At 42.5% G+C, this 9,771-nt stretch overlaps 1 protein-coding gene across 5 annotated transcripts in view; it reads left to right on the forward strand.

Annotated features, from left to right (window-relative positions):
• The window catches only part of CFLAR (CASP8 and FADD like apoptosis regulator), a 45,066-nt gene extending 37,264 nt beyond the window's left edge, over positions 1–7,802 (forward strand). For all 5 annotated transcript variants that reach the window (XM_081839397.1, XM_081839398.1, XM_081839396.1 and 2 more), the window contains 2 exons: positions 2,885–3,362; positions 6,407–7,802. In XM_081839397.1, the coding sequence (XP_081695523.1) occupies positions 2,885–3,362; positions 6,407–6,542 (614 nt within the window). In that variant the 3' untranslated portion in view covers positions 6,543–7,802. The remainder of the gene's footprint in view (positions 1–2,884; positions 3,363–6,406) is intronic.
• Positions 7,803–9,771: the final 1,969 nt, after the last annotated feature.

A 9,771-nucleotide genomic window follows, 5' to 3' on the forward strand; every position in this document is an offset into this window, starting at 1 on the left:
CAGAAGCTTGTCGGGGGTGGCGAGGGAAGCCCGGGTCCCCCCCCCAGCCCCAAAAAGAAGCTGTTCCCGGAGCTGTGGGACTGGCGGTAGGGGAAGACCAGGTTTCCCCCACCGCCAGCCCCAAAAAGCAGGTCGGGGAGCAGCGGAAAGGCTACACGCAGCCTTCCCGCTGCTCCCAGAGCTTGTGGGGCTGGCGGTGAGGGAAGCCTGAGCTCCCCAGCCCCAGGGACCACACACTCGCTCCATAAGACGCACAGACATTTCCCCATAGATCTTAAGAGGAAAAAAGTGCGTCTTATGGAGCGAAAAATACAGTATGTTTGCTAGGAGTAAGTTGCACTGTGTTGAGTGAGGCTTATTCCCAGGCCTAGGGCCACAACCTATAACAATGCACTCCTATGCATCCATACCTGTGAGTCCTGTTACATTCCTGCATAACATGGGGCTTCATATTGTATTTAAATTTTAAGCTCTTCGGAATCCTAGACAGGTGCAAAAATCAATTGCTGGTCATTCATACAGTGGTGCCTCGCAAGACGAAAATAATCCATTCCGTGAGTCTCTTTGTCTAGCGGTTTTTTCGTCTTGCGAAGCATCCCTATTAGCGGATTAGCGCTATTAGCAGCTTAGAAAAAGGGGGGGGGGGAGGGAAAAAACTCGCGAGACGTTTTCATCTTGCGATGCAAGCCCATAGGGAAATTCGTCTTACGAAGCGCCTCGAAAAACGGAAAACCCTTTCGTCTAGCGGGTTTTTCGTCTTGCGAGGCATTCGTCTTGCGGGGCACCACTGTATGTGGAAAACAAAGTCAATGGCAGTCAAAATTTATTCACCATGTATGAAATAGAATAAATTACCACCTACTCCCTGAGATTAAGAGTCTCATGAACTTCTACTGCTTCTTCTCTTAAGAACTAGTTTGGCAAAACAGTTCCAGGAAAAGCAGAGTGTTTTTTGAATATCAAACAATGTTTGGGGATCTCCCCAACCACCACCCCCGCAAAACAAAATATCATGTTGGGTTGGGGATTTTGTGCGAAGGTTGCCTATTTTTTAATATTTATATTTCCTGTTTAGGGAAGCTTTTAATATGTAATGCTGTATTGTTTTTAACACTTGATTGGAAGCCGCCCAGAATGGCTGGGGAAACTCAACCAGATGGGCGTGGTATAAATAATAAGTTATTATTATTAATTATTATTATATTGGAGGAAGTTTCTACGCCCGTCTTGCTTCCTGCTGATAATCCTTTGGGGTAAAATTGTTCTGTGGAAATTTTCATGACAGGTTATTTAAAAGTTAGGAATATGTGGTGTGCTTTAGATCCTACCTTCCACCCCCGCACACACAAACACATAGCAGAGTAAACTGTGAATTAGAGAGAGGTATAAAGATACAATCCTGCCCTCTGATGGCTAGACTGTATATTAGTGTTTATGAAGGAATGAATCAAATCACTTCCTCTAAAACAGCTTAGGGAGGTCTGAGCGTGCTCAGTAGTTGTAGAAAGGTGGCTGTTTGATTGCTGAGAGAAAAAGAAAAAGAAGAAAATGGAAGTGGGTAGTGGAATGAATGATTTCCTGGTGTGGGAGGGCATGGTTGGTGGAATCCCTGAACTCACGGCTCAGCGCTTTAAAAGTAAATATCAGCACCTAAAATTGGGCCTGGAAATACCGTATTTTTTGCTCTATAAGGCTCACTTTTTCCCTCCTAAAAAGTAAGGGGAAATGTGTGTGCGTCTTATGCAGCGAATGCAGGCTGCGCAGCTATCCCAGAAGCCAGAACAGCAAGAGGGATTGCTGCTTTCACTGAGCAGCGATCCTTCTTGTTGTTCTGGCTTCTGAGATTCAGAATATTTTTTTTCTTGTTTTCCTCCTCCAAAAACTAGGTGCATCTTGTGGTCTGGTGTGTCTTATAGAGTGAAAAATACGGTATATAGGCAGCCTGTGTAGTTAATGTAAAGTCTCCATAATTTGCTCAGATCTTTGAGCAGCAGTGTTTTGGCAGCCCTATGAGTTGGGACTCTACCAATATCCAGAGGCCTGTGAGTTCTGCATCCCTACCTGCCCACAGACTGTCTCGCCAGAGTGGTGCATGCTCTAGTTATCTCTCGCTTGGACTACTGCAATGCGCTCTACGTGGGGCTACCTTTGAAGGTGACCCGGAAACTACAACTAATCCAGAATGCGGCAGCTAGACTGGTGACTGGGAGCGGCTGTTGAGACCATATAACACCGGTCTTGAAAGACCTACATTGGCTTCCAGGACGTTTCCGAGCACAAATCAAAGTGTTGGTGCTGACCTTTAAAGCTCTAAACAGTCCAATATACCTGAAGGAGCGTCTCCACCTCCATCGTTCTGCCCGGACACTGAGGTCCAGTGCCGAGGGCCTTCTGGCGGTTCCCTCGCTGCGAGAAGCCAAGTTACAAGGAACCAGGCAGAGGGCCTTCTCGGTAGTGGCGCCCACTCTGTGGAATACCCTCCCACCATACGTCAAAGAGAAAAATAACTACCAGACTTTTAGAAGACATCTGAAGGCAGCCCTGTTTAGGGAAGCTTTTAATGTTTAATAGGTTATTGTATTTTGGTGTTCTGTTGGAATCCGCCCAGAGTGGCTGGGGAAACCCAGCCAGATGGGCGGGGTACAAATAAATAATAATAATAATAATAATAATAATAATAATAATAATAATAATAATTCCATGTGGCAGATTGAAGTGTTTGCTTGGCGATGTATCTTTGGCTTGCTGTTTAGAATAAAATCTTTAAAAATCTTCTCACTCTCTTGTGCTTTGTATTGCCTCTGAATCTCATTTTATAAGAACCACCTTGCATTTGGCAAGACCCTTCCATAATTTCATTTTCCGGGCGCTTTTCTTTCTCCAGATATGCTGGCAGAAGCCTTCCGAGCGCTGTCCTTCGAAGTCCGCTGTTGCCTGTTCCCAAGTGTGGACTCCTTGGTGCGCGAGCTGTTCGAAGTCGCGAGGCTGAAGCAACACAAGGACTACGACTGCTTCGTTTGCGTCCTCGTCAGTCGAGGGAACGAACAAGGCATCTTCTGCACAGACCAGGGCGCTCCTGCGTTTTCCCTGGAGAGGTTGAAGAATTTCTTTACTGGCGATGCGTGTGTCTATCTCTCGGGGAAACCCAAGCTGTTCTTCGTCCAGAACTATGTTGAGCGCAGAAGCAGGCAGGAAAATACCAGCGTAATAGAGACAGACGGAGATCTGTTTACCATCCCACAAGGAGCAGACATTCTCTGGAGCCAATGTATGCTGGATGCATCACACCTGGAGAGATCGCAGAGTCCATCTTCTTACTACCTGTGTGCTCTAGCTGACCTTCTGACTGAGCCTCACAAAAGGTAGAAAGTTGGAGGGGGGGAGAAGGCTTTTTCCTCAACAACAGCAAAGTACCGTATTTTTCGCTCTATAAGACGCACCCAACCATAAGACACAGCTAGTTTTTAAAGGAGGAAAACAAGAAAAAAAATATTCTGAATCAAATGTTGTACTAAACTAAACTAACAACCAAAGGGTTTCGTCAGGATACCCTGAACCTTGAAGATACTTATATCACCCCCCACCCCCACCCCACACACATCCATGGAAGCTGCTAGGTAGGAGATCAGGACAGACAAAAGGAAGAACTTTGCACAATGTATGGTTAAAAGACAGAACTTGCTACAAGACTGAATGACAACTACTAGCTTGGGTAACTTCAAAAGGGGGTTAGACAAGGGTCACTGCGCAGCAATCCCTCTTGTTGTTCTGGCTTCAGCGATAGCTGCGCAGCCTGCATTCGCTCCATAAGACACACACGATACGATACGATATCTTTATTGTCATTGTCCCATGCAGAACAATGAAATTGTAAAACTACATAAAAACTACATAAAACATTCAAAAAACCCTAAAAACTCTGAAACCCCATTTTAAAATACACTATACTATAGAGACCCCCTTATGCTGGGTTTAGAACCAGAATTGCATTTGCGTAGAAACTGTTTCTCAGACGGCTAGTCCTAGCCTTTATAACCCTATACCTTCTTCCAGAAGGCAGAAGCTGAAAGAGATAATTTCAGGGGTGCGTACTATCCTGCGCTATCTCTGCCACTTTCTTATGGCACCTGGCAGCATAGATTTGATCTAAGGTGGGAAGAGTGCACCCAATTATTCTCTCTGCAGTCCTTACAACCCTGGATAGCATTGTTTTTTCCCTGGCCATGCAGCTCCCAAACCACACACAGAGACCATAAGTTAATACGCTCTTCACAGTGCAATGGTAAAATGCCATCAACAGGTCCTTTGAGAGATTGTTTTTCCAGAGGATTCTCAGAAAATATAACCTCTGCTGTGCTCTCTTCACCAGGTCTTTGCTGTTTTCTCCCCAGTTTAGGTCGTCTCTCAACTCCATTCCCAGAAATCAAAACACCGAGACCTGTTCCACGCACTTCCCCTCAATAATAAGTGGCTGAATATTCAATTTACATTTCCTAAAGTCCACAATGATCTTTTTACTTTTTAGGAGGGAAAAAGTGCATCTTATAGAGTGAAAAATACAATTCCACTTTTTCCTATGGGTGGTTCCTGTGTTGCATTTTTGTATGAGCGCAGAAAATGGACAGAAATATGGGAATGGTTGCAGAACTTAACCCTCTGACACAGATAGGTAGCCGTGTTGGTCTGCCATGGTCAAAACAAAATAAAAAAATTCCTTCCAGTAGCACCTTAAAGACCAACTGAGTTAGTTCTAGGTATGAGCTTTCGTGTGCATGCACACTTCTTCACACTTCGTATCTGAAGAAGTGTGCATGCACACGAAAGCTCATACCTAGAACTAACTCAGTTGGTCTTTAAGGTGCTACTGGAAGGAATTTTTTTATTTTGTTTTAACCCTCTGAGGAACTGCTTTCACTATCTATCTATCTATCTATCTATCTATATCATCTATCTATCTATATATATAATTTTATTTAGTTCTTCAGATTTTAGAAATTTACAATCGATTATCCAACAACCAACATAAAAAGACAATTTCAAAGTATCTCCTGAACTCCCCTCCTCCCCTTTGTGGGTCCTTGTATTAACCCTTTCCTCCTGCATCTTTTCTATTAATACAAATCTTTTAAATTATTATTACTGTTATTAATTTCATTTCTATACCGCCTTATATTTTTAAGAAAAATCTCAAGGTGGTTTACAGCATATTAAACATCAGTAAAAACAATCCATAATCAAATATTTCTGAGGAAAGTCCAATATAAAGTATACAGTCAAAGCAACATAATGAACAGGAAACTAAAATATTATCTGAAAGGTTTCAAAATAAAACATTACAAAGGAGGTCAACTACAGAATACATATTTAACACAAACAAAGTTAAAGGGAAAAAAGAATCTTAAACATTTCAAAAGAAGTTTCAGTTACAGATAGGTAGCCGTGTTGGTCTGTCATGGTCAAAACAAAATAAAAAAATTCCTTCCAGTAGCACCTTAAAGACCAACTGAGTTAGTTCTAGGTATGAGCTTTCGTGTGCATGCACACTTCTTCAGGTATCTGAAGAAGTGTGCATGCACACGAAAGCTCATACCTAGAACTAACTCAGTTGGTCTTTAAGGTGCTACTGGAAGGAATTTTTTTATTTTATTTCAAAAGAAAACATTGCTAAGTGAAGTCAAATATAAAATTCACATTTATAAAATTCACATTTTTGGTCTTTGTGGAAGCCTCCCAGAGTGGCTAGGGAAACCCAGCCAGATGGGCGGGGTACAAATAATAAATTATTATTATTCAAAGAGATAAATTATTATTATTATAGCACTGGAGAGAGGAACTAGGAGCATTGTAAAGGAGTGGTCTAAGGGAGCTCTGAGCTCCCGCCTCTCTTCCTCATTTTTAAAAACAATCTCCTTTTCTCCCCCCCCCCTTTTTTTTGGCTTTGTTGATGGAGCATATTTCAAAGCACAGTGCAGGTGAGACCACCAGCTACCTGCCCACCATCTTAAATTGTGATACACTCCACTGTGTCCGGTTGCCAAAACATTACGGCAAAGTCAAGAGCTATTCATCTGGAAATTACCGTATTTTTTGCTCTATAAGACTCACTTTTCCCCTCCTAAAAAGTAAGGGGAAATGTGTGTGCGTCTTATGGAGCGAATGCAGGCTGTGCAGCTATCCCAGAAGCCAGAACAGCAAGAGGGATTGCTGCTTTCACTGCGCAGCGATCCCTCTTGCTGTTCTGGCTTCTGAGATTCAGCATATTTTTTTTCTTGTTTTCCTCCTCCAAAAACTAGGTGTGTCTTGTGGTCTGGTGCGTCTTACAGAGCAAAAAATATGGTACTTTTTACAGATTGCTATGTGGCTATTGACAACTGTCACTCTTTTCCTCCCCCTTCTTCCCTTACAGGAAGTTGCATTTGCTGGATATCCTGGTGGAACTGAACAACAGAGTTTATTCGCGGAACAGGACTCACCCTACGGAACAGTATTTTGTCATGCTGAAGCATACCCTAAGGAAAAAGCTTTTCCTCTCCGACACCTAAATATTCCAAGCCTAACTCGCAGCAGGTGTGCCCTAGGGAGATCTCCCATTGGTTCCCCCTGTAGGGTCAAGAACCACCAGCTATGGTAGGATTTTGTCCCTTCTTCGAGCTACCAGGCTCCCAAAGTTCAGATAGATAGATTATGTTGTCCTTTAACCCAACATCTGACGCAACATAGAAGACTAATAGACATCACTGATCACACCTCTTCATTTTTAAACTTCTTTCTCACAACCCTTTTGAGAGTTCCCTTCTGCCCTTTTTTCCACTTGGGGGTGGGTGCAAGGTCAATGGAAAGGAGAGGTCCAGACCTTAGGCACCATAGATCTGTCTGAACTCACAAGTGAAGAGTAATGGGACAATAAACTGAGGATGTGGCTCAGTTGAGCCATGTCGATGGAAGGGAGCACTTTTGCTTGGTCAGAAGAATCTGGTGTAAAGGCTACGGGGGGAAAGAAACTTGGCAGAACAAGGGCTCCTTTGGGCCTTGTTTTTGTGCTCTTTCTGTTGTTCTTGAAGCTCTAAAAACAGTTGCTGGGGACTTCCATCAAAGCCCAGCAAGCATGGCCAGTGGCCAAGGATTAGGGGTACGGCAACATCTGCAGGGCCAAAGGTCTGAAATGCTGGAATTGTGTGTGTGCAGAATTTTCGGCTTTCGGGCAATATTTGGCATCTTCCTTGCGTGTACCCCAAAATATCCCACCTATCTAGAACTTCAAAGTAACAAAACCAGCTTTCTACCAAGTACAGACGGCCCATTGCTCTGTCGTCACATAGAACTGGAACTGCACTATTCTTACTGGGGCTTCATCTCTTTGTGTTAATGGCTGATTAAATAAACTCACATGGGTGGTAAACTGTCCTTCATCTTTGTGTCCCCAGATTGTTGTTGGACTACAACTCTCATTATCCCTGACCATTAGCTGGGCTGGCTGGGGATTATGGGAATTGTAGTCCATTTTTTATTTTTGTAAAAAAGGAGACTAAAAGTTGAACATTCTGGTGGTATGACAGGAAAATAGGAAGAGCTATGTTTGTTCTTGGTTGGGGAAAGATTGATCTGCTATCCTTGATGTTGAATTAAATCGGAAGGTGTTTTCTGCTGTTGATTGTTGCTCAACTGTTAATTAGAAGCAAGGTTTTGAGACTTGGACATGTACTATTAATATATTTATTTATATTGGTTATTTTGTTCAGATATGTATATTTCACCTACACGTTTGATTGTTGCTGTTTTTTAAAGATTCTTTTCGATCATTATTCCCTGATAATTTGTTTCTGTTTGAAAAGTTCTTTCTAATGGGATCTGAAGAAGCCCAGTTTTTCTAAATGACTGCTTGAATGCTCTTTTACATGAATTCATTTAAGTTTATTTAATATGTGCATTCCACTTTTCTATTAAGATAACAATCAAATTGGCTTCTAATATTGTAGCTTTCAGAATGAATTTTAGTATAATTCAGTATCTTATCATTTCTTTCTTTCTTTCTCTTTTTAAAAAATGAGACTGTGCAATGTAGGAAATTGAGCAAAACCAATGATCAGGGTTTTTTTGGTACTCTTTTCATCTCACACTTAAGCATGATCTAAGACTAAAACAGTACATGCCCTTACTTGGGAATATGTTTTGCTGAACTCAGTAGAATTTGCTACTCAATAAGCATGGGCACACTAGGGCTGAGAAGACTAGAACCTTTTAATTATTTTTAAATGGCGCTTACATTACCCATTGTTAATTTAGAAAACCTGTAGCCTTCCAGATGTTGCTGGACTAGAACTCCCATCATCCTTGAATGTAGACTGTGTTGGCTGGGGCTGATGGGAATTGAAGTCCCAACATCTGGGGGTCCACATCCTTGATATGGGAACAACTCCATTTATGCACAAAAGAGGCTCCAGGTGTACATCCTTTTCAGAGTTAGTGCCTTTTTCAGTCCCATTGATTTCAAGGGATTTAAGTATACCTTAATTCTGCATAACTTGGGCGGTGTCTTAATAACACACACTTGGGGGCTAAGCGCCATTGAATCCAGTGTTTTTGAGTAGGCATTCTGTGATGTAGCACAAAAACTGTGGATTAGTTGCCAAATGGTGGTTCATAGGGGAAGATGGCAAAGACTAAATGGGAAACGCTACTATATTTTAGGGGTGTGCAAATGTCTTATTTTATTGTATTCCACTTGTATGGCTTCCTTGACTGAAGTTTGGGGATTTCTAATAGATATTTGCAGACATTCTGAAAATTATGCTCAGTTATGAGTGATACCCAGCTGTGAATATCTACCAGCCCATCAGACTTCTGCTGGTGCAATGGGACACACACACTCCGTCCCAATTCCTAGATCCTTCATACATTCTCAAGATCTGCTCTGGAGGGTTGGAGAATCCTCTAGAGCAGTTTTTGGGAGAGACAAGGACTGGGGTAGGAGGAGCAGGGGGCTGGGGAGGAACAGGGAGTCAGTGTTGGCTATTCTCCTATAACCCATATTAAACTATTATGTTTCAGATATTATATTAGTATTTCAGATATTAAATTGTATCTTGTCTTAAGGGACTCATTGTTAAATAATAAACTGCTCTCTTAACATGCCTTAAAAGGCTAGAATTTTTCCCGTTTTGGTCACTTGACAGTACTTCAGTGTTACAGGATCTTTGGGGTGCCTCTTCTGGTAATAGGCTCTCTCCTTAATTTTTATGCGGAATAGGGGAGGTTGAGTCTTTAGCATGCTGAACTCTCTATGAAGAGCTAAGATTGTTGTGCCACCTTAAAGACTAAAATAATAAATACATTCATCTGTAGGGTGCCACAAGACTTTCTGTTCCTTTTGTTGCAGCAGGCAATATTACAGCTGCCTCTTTGGAAATAACTCATGTGGGATCCGACTGTAAGGTTGCAAACCTGTCCAGATACCTAGAAGTAATCCCCACTGACCAGAGCACGCCAGGCACTTCTGTCTTCCACTGCCTCCTTCAGTTTGGTCAAGCTCATGCTGGTAGCTTTGAGAACACTGTCCCACCATCTCGTCCTCTGTCCTCCCCTTCTCCTTGTGCCCTCCATCTTTCCCAACATCAGGGTCTTTTCCAGGGAGTCTTCTCTTCTCATGAGGTGGCCAAAGTATTGGAGTCTCAGCTTCAGGATCTGTCCTTCCAGTGAGCACTCAGGGCTGATTTCCTTCAGAATGGATCGGTTTGATCTTCTTGCAGTCCATGGGACTCTCAAGAGTCTCCT

This window comes from Podarcis erhardii (genome assembly GCF_964252035.2).
Source record: "Podarcis erhardii genome assembly, chromosome: 1".
In the NCBI taxonomy this organism is placed as follows: Eukaryota; Metazoa; Chordata; class Lepidosauria; order Squamata; family Lacertidae; genus Podarcis; species Podarcis erhardii.